The 18,855-nt window shown below is 45.6% G+C and overlaps 1 protein-coding gene across 1 annotated transcript in view; it reads left to right on the top strand.

Moving 5' to 3' along the window:
* Window positions 1–6,263: 6,263 nt before the first annotated feature.
* LOC125944291 (uncharacterized abhydrolase domain-containing protein DDB_G0269086-like) overlaps window positions 6,264–18,855 on the top strand; it is a 29,899-nt gene continuing 17,307 nt past the window's right edge. Inside the window, exons 1-3 of the mRNA XM_049664641.1 lie at window positions 6,264–6,287; window positions 13,320–13,346; window positions 16,134–16,157. Of these exons, the coding sequence (XP_049520598.1) occupies window positions 16,151–16,157 (7 nt within the window). The 5' untranslated portion in view covers window positions 6,264–6,287; window positions 13,320–13,346; window positions 16,134–16,150. The remainder of the gene's footprint in view (window positions 6,288–13,319; window positions 13,347–16,133; window positions 16,158–18,855) is intronic.

The following is an 18,855-nucleotide window of genomic DNA, read 5'->3' as shown; positions in this document are numbered from 1 at the left end:
TAAAGTTCCTTCACTTTAGGTTTTCCACAGGACGCGTTCGCCCACTAATCAGTTTTCCTCAACAAGTAGCCAATAAATAGCTTTTAATTTCGCATTTGAAATAAATTCGGAGCACTGGGCTTTCGGTTTATTCTTGTAAGGAAGATTTCATGCCATATACGTGACCTTGAAAGTACTGCAGCTTTGTGAAAATGCAAGTTAACTAACGCGCGGTAAAATGAACTACTATATACGTGACACGCCGTGCTGGCTCAGTCAACTAAGGCGTTGCGCTGCTGAACACTACGTCACGGGATCAAATCCCGGCCGCGGCGGCCGCATTTTGGAGGCGAAATCCAAGAACGCCCGTGTGCTTGCGTTGTATTGCACGTTAAAGAACCCCAGGGGGTCAATATTCCGGAGCCCTCCACTACGGCGTGCCTCATAATCGGAACTGATTTTGGTTCGCAAAACACAAGGAAGACTGAGCTGCTTCGCGATGTGTTGTTGTAAGCTTAACCTGTCTTTTTTTTTTCGTTCTCCTGCAGCAACTACAAGACCGACAGCTGTGCCAGGTTGGTGGACTTATTGCAGATATTCTAGTACCTACAAGTTTGAGTTGCACCTTGTGAGTGCAGTTTACGAGCCCTGAACGGCGGAGACCAATGAGAGGGGCTCCTTCGGTGACGTCCGCACGGGAAATTTGGTTTCATGCGGACCCGCCCAACTGCTCGATGTGTACCCGTATCTGGTCTGAGCCGGACCGCTCATTTTGTACTATCGTGTGCTCGCGCCAGCTTTCGCTCGCGCTCGTTTCTTTTGCTTAGTTTAGTCTTGTTCGCACTGTTTAGATTGTTATGGTCTTGCTACTGTTTTGTAATCCGATTCTTTGCGCGAAGCGAATTGTGCAGTACTCAGTAAACCACGCGGCACCAGCGATTACACTGGAACCTTCGACGAGACATGCGTAAAAACCGACGCGCTTGAACCGGAGATCAGATCTACGACCATCGCCGAATCTGCTACATGTCTCTCTTTGCATCGATATATTGCGACATGAAAACATGTATAGAGCAGCGCTCAAAATTTCGCATTAGAGAATATCGTAATTTTCTGTTAATATTTGTTTTCGTTCCTACCGCTTTTAGGTTCCCTCTTAAAATGCGCCATTAAACGCCATACATCATCATCACGATGGGATCACGCAAGCGACACTACCGAATAACCAGCTACGTTATCGAGATAGAAAGGTTTGATTCCCAAGCAGTACGCACATACCTGCCAACGTTATCAATTTTCGCGTTAGTGCACAGGTTTTAGAACTTGTTGGCGATTGCCATAGACGCGTGGCGGGTTTCAGAATGCATATTTACGTGCAGCTTATTAGAAAAATGCAAATAAGTTGCCGACTGATTTACGGAGCAGGATTCTAGGCACACGTTTTTATTGTTAGGACGCATACCAGTAGCAGTCCTACCCAATGCACTGATCTCTAACGGTAACCGTACTTTTGGACACAGTTGCTTGAATAGCTCGTGCATAACGAATGTTTTCGTTGGTGGCGCAGTTCATTCTAGCTGTGAATATAGAGGCTAGTTTGTTACAGCATTCGCTTACAAACGCAAGCTGTGATTTATTTTAGTAATTAAGTGGAGCACATCTTAATTACATTTCGTGTTTTTAACCAAATTTAGTTTTTTCGCTTCTAGTCTAGTGTTTACCGCAATACCACAATACCGTTTAAGGTATTTTAAAACCTTAAAATTTTGCAGGTCTATATTTTCGAAGAAGTAATGCGTTCCCATAGGTGCTTATGTCTAATTATTTCAGTACAATTTTCCATATCATTAAAGTTCCTTCACTTTAGGTTTTCCACAGGACGCGTTCGTCCACTAATCAGTTTTCCTCAAAAAGTAGCCAATAAATAGCCTTTAATTTCGCATTTGAAATAAATTCGGAGCACTGGGCTTTCGGTTTATTCTTGTAAGGAAGATTTCATGCCATATACGTGACCTTGAAAGTACTGCAGCTTTGTGAAAATGCAAGTTAACTAACGCGCGGTAATATGAACTACTACGTAACACGCCGCGGTGGCTCAGTCAGCTAAGGCGTTGCGCTGCTGAACACTACGTCGCGGGATCAAATCCCGGCCGCGGCGGCCGCATTTTGGAGGCGAAATCAAGAACGCCCGTGTGCTTGCGTTGTATTGCACGTTAAAGAACCTCAGAGGGTCAAAATTATTCCGGAGCTCTCCACTACGGCGTGCCTCATTATCGGAACTGGTTTTGGTACGCAAAACCCAAGAATGAACTGCTTCGTGATATCTTGTTGTAAGCTTAACCTGACTTTTTTTTTTCTTCTCCTGCAGCGACTACACGACAGATACCTGTTGTGCCAGGTTGGTGGACTTATTGCAGTTATTCTAGTACCTACAAGTTTGACTTGCTTGTGAGTGCAGTTCACGAGCTGTGAACGGCGGACAGAAATGAGAGCGGCTCCTTCAGTGACATGCGCGCGGGAAATTGGGTTTCATGCGGGCCCGCCCAACTGCTCGATGCGTACCCGTATCTGGTCTCAGCCGGACCGCTCGTTTCGTACTATCGTGTGGTCACGCCAGCTCTCGCTCGCGCCTGTTTCGTTTGCCGAGTTTAGTCTTGTTCGCAATGTTTAGATTGTCATGCATGGTCTTGCTACTGCAGTGTTTTGTAATCCGATTCTTTGCGCGAAACGAATTGTGCAGTACTCGGGAAACCACGCGGTACCAGCGATTACACTGGAACCTTCGACGAGTCGTGCATAAAAGCCTACGCGCTTGAACCGCAGATCAGATATACGACGAACGCGACTCTGCTACATGTCTCTCTCAAATTCTTTGCCTCGATATATAGCGACATGTTAGTTTTCTTTGTATAGAGCAGCGCTCAAAATTAAGCATTAGGGAGTATCACAATTGTCGGTTAATATATTTTTTTTCGTTCCTACCGCTTTTCAGTTCAATCGCCCTTATCATTTCTCTGTGCATGGTAATAATGCCGACGAGGTTAAATTTTAGTTCATCGTCCTATAAACGCTTATTCAGGAATGCAGCATCACAACCACAATACCGCTTAAATGTATACTTAAGCAGCGAGTCCATCTAACCACGCGTTTTATTTCTGATTCATAAAAATTACCCGAAGTTCCGATAGCTGATCACAGCTTGAAGGGAAAAGTTGTCATCCGCCTTGAAGTATCCAGTCCGGAGGTACAATCACGATGGGATCACGCAAGCGACATTGCCGAATAACCAGCTACATTATCGAGATAGAAGGGTTTGATTCCCAAGTAGTACGCACATACCTGCCAACGTTATTAATTTTCGCGTTAATGCACAGGTTTTAGAACTTGTTGGCGATTGCCATAGACGCGTGGCGGGTTTCACAATCTATATTTACGTGCAGCTTATTAGAAAAATGCAAATAAGTTGCAGACTGATTTACGGAGCAGGATTCTAGGCACACGTTTTTATTGTTAGGACGCATACCAGTAGCAGTCCTACCCAATGCACTGATCTCTAACGGTAACCGTACTTTTGGGCACAGTTGCTTGAATAGCTCGTGCATAACGAATGTTTTCGTTGGTGGCGCAGTTCATTCTAGCTGTGAATATAGAGGCTTGTTTCTTACAGCATTCGCTTACAAATGCAAGCTGTGAATTATTTTAGTAATTAAGTGGAGCACATGTTAATTACATTTCGTATTTTTAACCAAATTTAGTTTTTTCGCTTCAACTCTAGTGTTTTACAAACATTAAAATTTTGCAGGTCTATATTTTCGAAGAAGTAATGCGTTCCCATAGGTGCTTATGTCTAATTATTTCAGTACAATTTTTCTAAATCATTAAAGTTCCTTCACTTTAGGTTTTCCACAGGACGCGTTCGTCCACTAATCAGTTTTCCTCAACAACTAGCCAATAAATAGCCTTTAATTTCGCATTTGAAATAAATTCGGAGCACTGTGCTTTCGGTTTATTCTTGTAAGGAAGATTTCATGCCATATACGTGACCTTGAAAGTACTGCAGCTTTGTGGAAATGCAGGTAAACTAACGCGCGGTAAAATGAACTACTATATACGTGACACGCCGTGGTGGCTCAGTCAACTAAGGCGTTGCGCTGCTGAACACTACGTCACGGGATCAAATCCCGGCCGCGGCGGCCGCATTTTGGAGGCGAAATCCAAGAACGCCCGTGTGCTTGCGTTGTATTACACGTTAAAGAACCCCAGGGGGTCAATATTCCGGAGCCCTCCACTACGGCGTGCCTCATAATCGGAACTGATTTTGGTTCGCAAAACACAAGGAAGACTGAGCTGCTTCGCGATGTGTTGTTGTAAGCTTAACCTGTCTTTTTTTTTTCGTTCTCCTGCAGCAACTAAAAGACCGACAGCTGTGCCAGGTTGGTGGACTTATTGCAGATATTCTAGTACCTACAAGTTTGAGTTGCACCTTGTGAGTGCAGTTTACGAGCCTTGAACGGCGGAGACCAATGAGAGGGGCTCCTTCGGTGACGTCCGCACGGGAAATTGGGTTTCATGCGGACCCGCCCAACTGCTCGATGTGTACCCGTATCTGGTCTGAGCCGGACCGCTCGTTTCGTACTATCGTGTGCTCGCGCCAGCTCTCGCTCGCGCTCGTTTCTTTTGCTTAGTTTAGTCTTGTTCGCACTGTTTAGATTGTTATGGTCTTGCTACTGTTTTGTAATCCGATTCTTTGCGCGAAGCGAATTGTGCAGTACTCAGTAAACCACGCGGCACCAGCGATTACACTGGAACCTTCGACGAGACATGCGTAAAAACCGACGCGCTTGAACCGGAGATCAGATCTACGACCATCGCCGAATCTGCTACATGTCTCTCTTTGCATCGATAAATTGCGACATGAAAACATGTATAGAGCAGCGCTCAAAATTTCGCATTAGAGAATATCGTAATTTTCTGTTAATATTTGTTTTCGTTCCTACCGCTTTTAGGTTCCCTCTTGAAATTACAATGTTACCCCTGGCCTGGCGCTCTTAGTCCACACCTGGCCCTTGCGCCAATAAACGCCATACATCATCATCCCGATGGGATCACGCAAGCGACACTACCGAATAACCAGCTACGTTATCGAGATAGAAAGGTTTGATTCCCGAGCAGTACGCACATACCTGCCAACGTTATCAATTTTCGCGTTAATGCACAGGTTTTAGAACTTGTTGGCGATTGCCATAGACGCGTGGCGGGTTTCACAATGCATATTTACGTGCAGCTTATTAGAAAAATGCAAATAAGTTGCCGACTGATTTACGGAGCAGGATTCTAGGCGCACGTTTTATTGTTAGGACGCATACCAGTAGCAGTCCTACCCAATGCACTGATCTCTAACGGTAACCGTACTTTTGGGCACAGTTGCTTGAATAGCTCGTGTCTAACGCATGTTTTCGTTGGTGGCGCAGTTCATTCTAGCTGTGAATATAGAGGCTAGTTTGTTACAGCATTCGCTTACAAACGCAAGCTGTGAATTATTTTAGTAATTAAGTGGAGCACATCTTAATTACATTTCGTATTTTTAACCAAATTTAGTTTTTTCGCTTCTAGTCTAGTGTTTACCACGATACCACAATACCGTTTAAGGTATTTTAAAACCTTAAAATTTTGCAGGTCTATATTTTCGAAGAAGTAATGCGTTCCCATAGGTGCTTATGTCTAATTATTTCAGTACAATTTTTCCATATCATTAAAGTTCTTTCACTTTAGGTTTTCCACAGGACGCGTTCGTCCACTAATCAGTTTTCCTCAAAAAGTAGCCAATAAATAGCCTTTAATTTCGCATTTGAAATAAATTCGGAGCACTGGGCTTTCGGTTTATTCTTGTAAGGAAGATTTCATGCCATATACGTGACCTTGAAAGTACTGCAGCTTTGTGGAAATGCAGGTTAACTAACGCGCGGTAATATGAACTACTATACACGTAACACGCCGCGGTGGCTCAAGTCGGCTAAGGCGTTGCGCTGCTGAGCACTCCGTCGCGGGATCAAATCCCGGCCGCGGCGGCCGCATTTTGGAGGCGAAATCCAAGAACGCCCATGTGCTTGCGTTGTATTACACGTTAAAGAACCCCAGGGGGTCAATATTCCGGAGCCCTCCACTACGGCGTGCCTCATAATCTGAACTGGTTTTTGTACGCAAAACACAAGGAAGACTGAGCTGCTTCGCGATGTGTTGTTGTAAGCTTAACCTGTCTTTTTTTTTTCGTTCTCCTGCAGCAACTACAAGACCGACACCTGTGCCAGGTTGGTGGACTTATTGCAGATATTCTAGTACCTACAAGTTTGAGTTGCACCTTGCGAGTGCAGTTTACGAGCCCTGAACGGCGGAGACCAATGAGAGGGGCTCCTTCGGTGACGTCCGCACGGGAAATTGGGTTTCATGCGGACCCGCCCAACTGCTCGATGTGTACCCGTATCTGGTCTGAGCCGGACCGCTCGTTTCGTACTATCGTGTGCTCGCGCCAGCTCTCGCTCGCGCTCGTTTCTTTTGCTTTGTTTAGTCTTGTTCGCACTGTTTAGATTGTTATGGTCTTGCTACTGTTTTGTAATCCGATTCTTTGCGCGAAGCGAATTGTGCAGTTCTCGGTAAACCACGCGGCACCAGCGATTACACTGGAACCTTCGACGAGACATGCGTAAAAACCGACGCGCTTGAACCGGAGATCAGATCTACGACCATCGCCGAATCTGCTACATGTCTCTCTTTGCATCGATATATTGCTACATGAAAACATGTATAGAGCAGCGCTCAAAATTTCGCATTAGAGAATATCGTAATTTTCTGTTAATATTCGTTTTCGTTCCTACCGCTTTTAGGTGCCCTCTTAAAATTACAATGTTACCCCTGGCCTGGCGCTCTTTGGCCACACGTGGTCCTTGCGCCATTAAACGCCATACATCATCATCACGATGGGATCACGCAAGCGACACTACCGAATAACCAGCTACGTTATCGAGATAGAAATGTTTGATTCCCAAGCAGTACGCACATACCTGCCAACGTTATCAATTTTCGCGTTAATGCACAGGTTTTAGAACTTGTTGGCGATTGCCATAGACGCGCGGCGGGTTTCACAATGCATATTTACGTGCAGCTTAGAAAAATCACCCTTATCATTTCTCGGGGCAAGGTAATAATGCCGACGAGGTTAAATTTTAGTTCATCGTCCCGTAAACGCTTATTCAGGAATGCAGCATCACAACCACAATACCGCTTAAATGTACTTAATAATAATAACAATAATAATCAATCAATCAATCATGTTTATTTAACGTGCCCAGGAACAACCCTAAGGTCTTGAGTGCTGGCGCACGCATACATTACAAATCAAAAACAAGACACTCAGGGAAAAATCATTAAAAAATAAATGAATAAAAATAAAAATTGTGAAAAGAGAGTACGGACAACAAAGCGCAAAGTAAATACAAAAGAAAAAGGAGGAGAAGGGCACTTGAACAATACATGAAATTATAATACAAGGCAAAGCTCGGAAAAGAACGATGACGAGTTATGAAAGATATCAAGTTCACGAAAGTAAGCGTTATAAAGATTCTGTATTCTGTGGACGGTTGAGTGTTCGTGATGACAGGCAGGAACATGGAAAGGTCTATGTTCTCTGGTGATCTTGCGTGGTATGCAGAACATGACACAGCTGAGAAGTTCGGAACATGTGAGGTTACCATGAAGGAGTTTAAAGAGAAACAGAAGGTCAGCGCGATTACGTCGGTCGCGAAGTGAAGGCAATGAAAACAATCCAACAGTGCTAGTACAGGGTGCAATGTCCAGGTTTGCAAAGCGGTGATTATATATGCTTAGAAACTTTTTCTGGACACGATCTATAATGTCACAGTTGGATTTAGAAGAGCCATTCTAGACGACCGACGCATATTCGAGTTGAGGAAGACAGATGGTTGTGTATAATTTGCGGAACGGTGTAGGAGACTTGAATTCCTTCGACAGTCTGCATACAGAACCAAGAGAGCGCATACCTCGCATTGCAACACGTTTAGTGTGAGCTGAAAAGTGCAAGGTTGCATCAAAAAGTACACCAAGATCATTGATCTCGCAGACCTTACACAACGGCACAGAATCTATAGAATAAGAAAAAGAAATACTTGCGGTTTTGCGTGTGAAAGTCATGACTTTGGTCTTAGCAGCATTCAAGGTAAGGTTATTATCCTTGCACCATTTAGAAAAGGAAAACAGGTCAGACTGCAGGGCGCGACAGTCATCAACAGTGTGAATTTTCTTAAAAATCTTGATGTCATCGGCATATAGAAGGAAAGAAGAGTTCCGAATAACAGAAAGAACGTCATTAATGAAAATTAAAAAAAGGAGTGGTCCTAATACTGACCCTTGAGGGACGCCGCTAGTTGCCAAGTAAGATGTTTGGCCATTGACGTTAATATAACACGATCTATCAAGAAGATAACTGCGCAAGAGATTCACAACTGACGAGTCAACATCAAAGTGCGTAAGCTTGAGCAGAATCAGCGAGTGGCTGACTACATCAAAAGCCCTGCTGAGATCACAGTAAATTGTGTCAACTTGCCCCCTTTGAAGTACCGGCGTGGAGATCTGTGTCATGAAACTTGCGAGATTTGTGATAGTGGACGACCGGTGAGAAATCCATGCTGATTCGGAATGAGCGAGTTCTTCACAGTAAAAGACAATATTGTTGCAGGAAGAAAGCAGGCCCACGAGTGTAGAAGGATGTATATTTACAAGGGAATAAATATGGCGTTCAGGCAACGGCCAGAGACTTCGTCTTTCTCTCGTTCGCGTCACCTTCTTCTTTCCCTTCACCGTAACATCACCCTCCCGGTGGGGTTAGCTCCGTCCCGGTGCAGGTTATGGAGCGTCGCTTAATGGGGAGACATAGGGCTTGAGCCTGGCGACGTGAACATCGCTGGTGACGTTGGGAGACACTGAAGGCTGACCGACTGGGGCGATCTCGTATGTCACGTCGGACAGTTGTCGTAAGATCTGGTATGGACCAGAATAACGGGAAAGGAGTTTTTCCGACAAGCCGACTCGACGTGAAGGCGTCCAGAGAAGGACAAGGGAACCAGGTGAAAAATGGTGGTCTCGGTGCCGAAGGGCGTAGCGTCGTTTTTGAGAAGCTTGCGAGACTGTGAGGCGATGACGGGCGACCTCTCGGGCCTGGGCGGCTAAGGCAATAGCATCGCGAGCGTAACCAGTGCTGGGTGATTGTACTGCGGAAGGTAGCAACGTGTCGAAGGGCAAGGTGGGGTCGCGGCCATACAAAAGGTAAAATGGGGAGAATCCAGCAGTATCGTGACGGGACGAGTTGTATGCGAAAGTTATGTACGGTAAAGCGACGTCCCAGTCGCGGTGATCGTCGGAAACGTACAGGGCCAGCATTTCGGTTAGTGTGCGGTTGGGTCGTTCGGTGAGGCCGTTCGTGTGAGGGTGATGTTACGGTGAAGGGAAAGAAGGTGACGCGAACGAGAGAAAGACGAAGTCTCTGGCCGTTGCCTGAACGCCATATTTCTTCACGAACGACCGCTTGTATAAGCGAGATAGCGGGCACACTTTCCCGACAGTCGGAACGAATTGGAGCCGGAGCCATGGCCTCAAGCTCACGGCGAACGATACGCGTTAGATCTTCTGATCCTGTCGGCTGAACGAACCGCGGCGGGTCTGCGCACAAAGATGTCGCGGCGGTATTGGGCAGCCTGTCGAAATGTTGAGGGACGCGGCGGCCTTTCGCTTGTTCGAAGCGCCTGCACTCCTTTATAATTGCATCCACAGTGGCACAATCCTTACACATCAGGAGATTGAAGGCGTCGTCTGCAATACCTTTCAGTATGTGACCAATCTTGTCCGCCTCGGTCATGGTGCTATCAGCCTTGCGGCAGAGAGCCAGCACATCCTGTATGTACACGACATAGGATTCTGTGGACGTCTGAGCGCGGCATGCAAGTTCTTTTTTTGCTGCCAACTGACGACCGACAGGTCTGCCAAACCGGTCACGCATTTTTTTCTTTGCAGACATCCCAGCTTGTTAGGTCAGCTTCATGCGTATCGTACCATTGCTTCGCAGTTCCTTTCAGATAAAACATGAGGTTTGCTAGCATCATTGTTGGACCCCACCTGTTGTTGTCGCACACTCGTTCGTACATCACAAGCCAGTCCTCGACGTCGGTGTTGTCCGTGCCACAAAATGTCCCCGGGTCCCGCAGATGAGTGAGGATGACCGTTGGCGTGGACTGCTGAGGCGTTGTCGGTCGTGTCGGTTGATCTGCCATTGTGGCGGCAGGTAGATGACGTCCACTGCGAAGTTCCGTGATTGTACCCAGCACCTCCACCAAAATGTTGCAGGAAGAAAGCAGGCCCACGAGTGTAGAAGGATGTATATTTACGAGTGAAGAAATATGGCGTTCAGGCAACGGCCAGAGACTTCGTCTTTCTCTCGTTCGCGTCACCTTCTTCTTTCCCTTCACCGTAACAATATGTTGTGAAGAGCAAGCTCAAACATCTTGGACGTAGCACAGAGAAGAGAAATTGGGCTATAATTCTACACATCTGATTTACATCCAGACTTAAATACAGTAAAAACACGCAGTTTTCCACATGTGAGGGAAAGTGGACGTAGTCAGAGTTATTATAGATGTCAATACTGGAGCAAATATCCTGCCTTAAGCTTTTAGAATTGCGGAGGGGATGCCGTCAGGGCCGGAGGATAGGGAAGGCTTCAAGCGCTTAAGGCATTCGTGGACAAGCTCTTCATCAAACAACACCGCACTAGATGTAGGAACCGTCGTGTGCTGCTGACTGACACCAGCGTTGAAACCTGCATCTTTATATAAGGAAGAGAAATGGGCTGCAAAACAATCCGCGACTGCTTGGACTTCCGCTCCTCTAGAGTCAAGTAAGCGAAAACCCTCTCCATGTTTATTAGAGCGCTTACGGATATACTTCCAAAATTGTGCCGGCCGGTCGGAGGCGCTTTTATCGAAGAATGCCATATATGAATCCTGATCCCGCTTATAGAGACGTTTACAGAGCCAGAAAAAAGCTGAATTATTCTCTGTACTCATTAGGCAACGGAATTCTGGATTTTCGGTGTGCGCGATCTTTATGCTTTAGGGCAATTATGAGTTCAGACGAAAACCAGTGGGGATATCTAGAGCGTCTAGGCCTGTACTGGGGAATGTATTTGCGCATACTGCTCAAAACAACCTCTGTAAACTGATCTACTTGGTCATTAACATTGCTTTTGTCGGTAGCCAGTGACCAGTCGGTGGTGGACAAGGAATTATATAAACCAAGATAATCACCACGCTTGAAAGCAAAGCGTGAGGATTCATTCACGCCCCTGGAGAAGCTCTGCCTCAGTGCTGACACAGAGGCAGTTATCTTTAGTGGCGGATGGAACTTATCGGTACGCACAAAGAAAATTTCGGAACGAGAGACATCTAAAACCTGAGCATTCCAGATGCAATGATCTGAGACGTTCCCACAGGAATTGGCGATTAAGTTATGCTGTTGAAGGGAACAGAAAGACAAAGTCCAACAACAGGCTGCATTTCTTCTCTGTGTAATGATTGTAATGAGAATATCTAAGTGTGTTCCAATCAATACCTGGTGTATTAAAATCGCCAAGAATAATTACTTTGTGCTTACTATGGGAGGATATTACACTTTCAATGGAATAGATGACATCATACAAAACAGGGGAAATATTCGGCTGTACATAGAACGATCCAGTCAACAATTTTTCACATCGGGCTAGGCTGACTTCTAGCCATATCGACTCCCGTACACTTTCTATATCGACGCGCCGTACACATCTCAGTGAATTGTCAACTGCAATCAGCACCCCACCACCTTTTTGTTGAGATCCACTGAAGTCCCGGTCACTGCGGAAGACGTTGTAGTGCGGTGGAAAGAAGTCTGACAAGTTTCAGAAATAACAAAAATAGTAAAAGAAGATAATAATAATAATAATAATAATAATAATAATAATAATAAAGCCGCGAGTCCATCTAACCACGCGTTTTATTTCTGATTCATAAAAAATTACCCGAAGTTTCGATAGCTGATCGCAGTTGGAAGGGAAAAGTTGTCATCCGCCTTGAAGTATCCAGTCCGGAGGTACAATCACGATGGGATCACGCAAGCGACATTGCCGAATAACCAGCTACATTATCGAGATAGAAATGTTTGATTCCCAAGTAGTACGCACATACCTGCCAACGTTATCAATTTTCGCGTTAATGCACGGGTTTTAGAACTTGTTGGCGATTGCCATAGACGCGTGGCGGGTTTCACAATCTATATTTACGTGCAGCTTATTAGAAAAATGCAAATAAGTTGCCGACTGATTTACGGAGCAGGATTCTAGGCACACGTTTTTATTGTTAGGACGCATACCAGTAGCAGTCCCACCCAATGCACTGATCTCTAACGGTAACCGTACCTTTGGGCACAGTTGCTTGAATAGCTCGTGCATAACGAATGTTTTCGTTGGTGGCGCAGTTCATTCTTGCTGTGAATATAGAGGCTAGTTTGTTACAGCATTCGCTTACAAACGCAAGCTGTGAATTATTTTAGTAATTAGGTGGAGCACATTTTAATTACATTTCGTGTTTTTAAACAAATTTAGTTTTTTCGCTTCTACTCTAGTGTTTTACAAACATTAAAATTTTGCAGGTCTATATTTTGAAGAAGTAATGCGTTGCCATAGGTGCTTAGGTCTAATAATTTCAGTAAAATTTTTCTATATGATTAAACTTCCTTCATTTTAGGTTTTCCACAGGACGCGTTTGTCCACTAATCAGTTTTCCTCAGCAAGTAGCCAATAAATAGCTTTTTAGTTCGCATTTGAAATCAATTCGGAGCACTGGGCTTTCGGTTTATTCTTGTAAGCAATATTTCATGCCATACGTGACCTTGAAAGTACTGAGGCTTTGTGAAAATGCAAGTTAACTAACGCGCGGTAATATGAACTACTACGTAACACGCCGCGGTGGCTCAGTCAGCTAAGGCGTTGCGCTGCTGAGCACTCCGTCGCGGGATCAAATGTTGGCCGCGGCGGCCGCATTTTGGAGGCAAAATCAAGAACGCCCGTGTGCTTGCGTTGTATTGCACGTTAAAGAACCCCAGAGGGTCAAAATTATTCCGGAGCTCTCCACTACGGCGTGTCTCATTATCGGAACTTGCTTTGGTACATAAAACCCAAGAAAGAATGAACTGCTTCGTTATATCTTGTTGTAAGGTTAACCTGACTTTTTTTTCTTCTCCTGCAGCGACTACAAGACAGACACCTGTGCCAGGTTGGTGGACTTATCGTAGTTATTCTAGTACCTACAAGTTTGACTTGCAACTTGTGAGTGCAGTTCACGAGCCGTGAACGGCGGAGACTAATGAGAGCGGCTCCTTCAGTGACGTGCGCGCGGGAAATTGGGTTTCATGCGGACCCGCCCAACTGCTCGATGCGTACCCGTATCTAGTCTCAGCCGGACCGCTCGTTTCGTACTATCGTGTGTTCGCGCCAGCACTCGCTCGCGCTCGTTTCTTTTGCTTAGTTTAGTCTTGTGCGCACTGTTTAGATTGTCATGGTCTTGCTACTGTTTTGTAATGCGATTCTTTGCGCGAAGCGAATTCTACTCTACTCTGTGAACCACGCGGCACCAGCGATTACACTGGAACCTTTGACGAGTCATTCATAAAAGCCTACGCGCTTGAACCGCAGATCAGATATACGACGATCGCCGACTCTGCTACATGTCTCTTGGCCTGGATATATCGCGACATGAAAAAACGTATAGAGCGGCGCTCAAAATTTCGCATTTGGGAGTATCGTAATTGTCGGTTAATATTTTTGCGTTCCTGCCGCTTTTCAGTTGAATCACCCTTATCATTTCTCGGTGCATGGTAATAATGCCGACGAGGTTAAATTTTAGTTCATCGTCCCATAAACGCTTATTCAGGAATGCAGCATCACAACCACAATACCGCTTAAATGTACTTAATAATAATAATAATTAAGCCACGAGTCCATTTATCCACGCATTTAGTTTCGGATTCATAAATAATTATCCGAAGTTTCGATAGCTGATCACAGTTGGAAGGGGAAAGTTGTCATCAGCCTTGAAGTATACAGGGTGTTTTTTTTAGCTGCACCAAATTTTTAAAATTAGAAAAATGTAAATCTTGGTCACGTTATATTTACCATACGAGTGTACGTATTGGCGGCCTCTAGATTCAGAGCAATTTCCGCACTTACGTGCGTAATTAGCGAAGTTACGCTAATTAAATTTCTAATTATCAACAATAGATGGCTATAGCAAATTAGTACTTTGGGGCCCGTCCTCAACACTACCTAGCCCAACGATCAAATTTTGAATAGCGGAGTTCATGTGGGAGCTACGCGAACAATTAGTTCCCTTGGCAGGCTGCTTGAAACTGAAACTGTCCGCAAAAAGAGCGTCTGTGTCGTCGAAGTAGCCGCCCCCCAGCCTTTCGTCACGTCTTCGACGTCACCGCTGGTGCGGCCCAACGAGCAGCTTGCGTTATCTCCTTGCTGTTTGCGGCGTTGGCTTAACGCTTGAATGCCGGCGGGCCACCAAATTTACGTCGTCATTCCTTCGGGCGCATCGTTGCGCCGTAGCGCGAAGCCCGCTCTTTGGGCTTTTAGATACTACAGGCACGGCGTTATATCAGTCTGTAGCGTCGACGGCGAACGCCGCGGATAGCAAGGAGATAACGCAAGCTGCTCGCGGGCTGGACCGGCGCCTACCTCGGAGACGTGACGAAAGGCAGGGGGGCGGCGACATCGACGACAACGACGCTCTTTTTGCGGCCAGTTTCGGTTTCAAGGAGACTGCCAGGGGGAACTAATTGGTCGCTTAGCTCTCACATGAACTCCGCTTTTGAAAATTTGATCGTTGGGATAGGTAGTGTCGAGGACGGGCCCCAAAGTACTAATTTGCTGTAGTCACCTATTGTTGATAATTAAAAAGTTAATTAGCGTAACTTTGCTAATTACGCACATAAGTGCGGAAATTGCTCTGTATCTGGAGGCCGACAATCGGTGCAGACGAATGGTAAAGATAACGTGAACAAGATATATATTTTTCTAATTTTAAAAATTTGGTGCAGCTAAAAAAAACACCCTGTATAGTCCGGAGCTAACAATCACGATGGGATCACGCAAGCGACATTGCCGAATAACCAGCTACATTATCGAGATAGAAAGGTTTGATTCCCAAGTAGTACGCACATACCTGTCAACGTTAACAATTTTCGCGTTAATGCAGAGGTTTTAGAACTTGTTAAACATTCCCGTAGAGGCGCGGCGGGTTTCACAATGCATATTTACGTGCAGCTTAGAAAAATGCAAATAAGTTGCCGACTGATTTTCAGAGCACAATTTTAGGGACATGTTTTTAATATTAGGATGCGTACCGGTAGTAGCCCCACCCAATGCACTGATATCGTGTATAACCGTACTTTTGGGCACAGTTCGTTATGCCGAATGTTTTCGTTAGCGGCGCAGTTCATTCCAGCTGTGAATATAGAGGCTAGTTTGTTACAGCGTTCTCATACAAACGCAAGCTGTGGAATATTGTAGTAATTAAGTGGAGAACTTCTAAACTACTTTGCGTGTTGGTAAGCAAATTTAAGATTTTTCGCTTCGACCCGATATTGCAAACCTTAGTTTTACAGGGCTATATTTTTGAGGAAGTAATGCGTTGCCTTAGGAGCTTATGTCTAATTACTATATCATGAAAGTTCCGTCACATTATTTCCACAGGACACGTTTGTTCAGTTTTTTCTCAACAAAACAGCGAATAAAATAGCTATTTAGTTATTATCGTATTTCAGAAAGCTTTTAAAAGCGCACACCTTAACCGGGGAAAAACAGTGGAAAAGCGCTACCGCGTATCGGAGCACTGGGCTTTCGGTTTGTTCTTGTCGGGAAAACTTTATGCCCCACGTGACCTGAAAGTACTGGGGCAGCATGGAAATGCAGGTTAACTAACGCGCTAATATGAACGGCTTCGTGATTTTTTTGTAAGCTTAACCTGTTTTTTTTTTATCTTTTTATTCTCCTGCAGCGACTACAAGACAACCTATGCCAGGTTGGTGGACTTATTTCAGCTATCCTAGTACCTACAAGTTTGAGTTGCACCTTGTGAGTGCTGTTGACGAGCCCTGAACGGCGGAGACCAATGAGAGCGGCTGCTTTAGTGACGTGCGCGCGGGTAATTGGTTTAATGCGGAACAGCCCGACCGCTCGATGCGAACTCGTATGTGGTCTCAGCCAGACCCGCTCTTTTTCTTACTATCGTGTGCTCGCGCCAGCTCTCGCTCGCGCTCTTTTCGTTTGCTTGGGCTTGTCTTGTACGCACTGTTTAGATTGTCATGGTCTTGCTACTGTTTTCTAATCTTGATTTTTGGCGCGAAGCGAATTGTGCAGTACTCGGGAAACCACGTGGTACCAGCGATTACACTGGAACCTTCGACGAGACATTCATAAAAGCCTACGCGCTTGAACCGCAGATCAGATATACGACGATCGCCGACTCTGCTACATGTCTCAAATTCCTTGCCTCAATATATCGCGACATGAACATGTCGCGATATATAGAGCTACGCGTATAGGGGCGCGATCTTGTACGCGTTCTAAAATGGAACGGAGGCGTTCCGTTCCATCAAGCCGCACACGATTGGTTAATTTGAACGTCGCGGTTCAAATTGACCAATCGTGTGCGGCTCGATGGAGCGGAACGCCTCCGTTCCATTATGGAACGCGTACAAGATCGCGCCCTAGAGGTATACGCTCAAATTTCGCATTACGGAGTATCGTAGTCGTCGGTTATTATATATATATATATATATATATATATTTGTTCCTACCGCTTTTGAGTTCAATCGCCCTTATTTCTCAGGGCAAGGTAGTCATACCGACGAGGTTAAATTTTAGGTCAGCGCCCCGTAAATTTCTTTTGCGGACTGCAGCATCACAACCGCAATACCGCTTAAATGTACATAATATTTCAATACTTCGAAGAGGTAAAATGTGCTACGAGTCCATCATACCACGTGTTTTATTTCTTATTCATAAATAATTTCCCGAAGTTTCGATAGCTGATCACAGTTGGTAGGGAAAAGTTGTCATCCCCCTCGAAGTATATTGCCCGGAGCTACAATCACGATGGGAAGACGCAAGCGAAGCTGCCGAATGACCTGCTCCATTATCGAGGTAGAAGAGTTTGATTCCCATGTAGCACGCACATAGCTGCCAACGTTATTAATGTCCTCGTTAATGCACATATTTCAGAACTTGTTGGCGAGTCCCATACAGGAGCGGCGGGTTTCACAATACATATTTACGTGCAGCTTAGAGTAGACTGATTTCCAGAGCAGGATTTTAGGGACCCGTTTTTATTGTTAGGACGCATACCGGTAGCAGCCCCACCCAATCCACTGATCTCGTGTATAACGGTAACCGTACTTTCGAGCACAGTTACGTGAAAAGCTCGTGCATAAGCTTAACGAATGTTTCCGTCTGTGGCGCAGTTCATTCTAGCCCCATTTCGATGGAGATGTTTAAGAACTTCAGGCGGTCTTAATTATTCCTCTGTCTCCAGCTAAGTCGCGCGTCATAACGAGGTCGTCTGCCTTACCACTAATTTGCTTTAGGAGCGTGCTCCCTGCTTAAGAAACTACACTTGCGTGTTAGCGCTCTGACTGCGGCCTTTGGAGCTTGTTAAACCTGCGAACTGAAACCGACACGTACCATGAGCCAACAAGTTATTCTGGAGACAAAGTATTATTCAATATTTTTGTCGCAGGAGGAAAGCGTTTATCACCACGTTATTGCGTACAAGTTCAGATGACTTTCTGGAAGAGTTATCTGCATTCGGAAACCACTTTGACTATGTAATTAGAGACGTTATTCAAAATCACGGGTGCGCACTTGACCCTTCTCTAGATCGCCGCGCGCAAGCGCAGTAACACTCGCTCGCTAGCATTTCCGCAGCAGCTGTAACCATGAGAACTGTGGCCCCTAACCCGCGGTTCATAATGTGTTGAGATCCATGGCAGGTTGAGGCCAGGTAACAAGGCATTAGTTATACACACCAACAATGGCAACAACAGACACAAACAGAACCACGGCGGCGCAGGGTACCGCACGACTGAGACGAAAACCGCTAAATGAAGGTGACACACAAGAGGAAAAATGGTTGAGCTAGCCTAGCGAGGAAAGCGAACTCACTCACTATAACGTCCAGGTGCAGCAGACGGAGTGCGATGTTGTCTGCGGTTGAGTTCAGCTGCGGCCAGTCGCAAGCTTGTCAGCCGAAAAGGCAAACGCATCGGGGGAACTGCGTTTCTCTCAGCGGCGGAAAGGTCTCCCCGGTTCGAAGAAAGGAGCTAACGGGGTGCCATAGCGGCAATGTCGCAGCAGGCTTGAAGGCATGGGAGCGGCGTAAAGCGGCAACCAAATGCACGCGATATTCAAGCGACAGCGATAAGCGACGCAATAGGCAAACCCTGCCGTGCGGCCGCGTCGGGGAGCAAGCACATGAATGCGACATCGGGAAAGAGTAGCCAGGGCCGGTATTTTGTAGCGATGACATTAAAGTAATAATGCCTTTTCGCGCTTATCGCGCTTTGTCAGTGGTCAGAGCGACGGTCCGCTCGCGTTATCAACGTTGATATTGTGAGCGGACCTTCGCTCTGACCACTGACAAAGCACGATAAGCGCGAAAATGCATTACTTTAAAGGCATCACTACAAAATAGCGGCCCAGATGTACACTGTTGTGTGAAT

The sequence above is a fragment of the Dermacentor silvarum genome, chromosome 3 (genome assembly GCF_013339745.2).
Source record: "Dermacentor silvarum isolate Dsil-2018 chromosome 3, BIME_Dsil_1.4, whole genome shotgun sequence".
Classification (NCBI taxonomy): domain Eukaryota; kingdom Metazoa; phylum Arthropoda; class Arachnida; order Ixodida; family Ixodidae; genus Dermacentor; species Dermacentor silvarum.
Note: the sequence above shows the minus strand (reverse complement) of the source record. Positions and strands in the feature narration are given on the sequence as shown.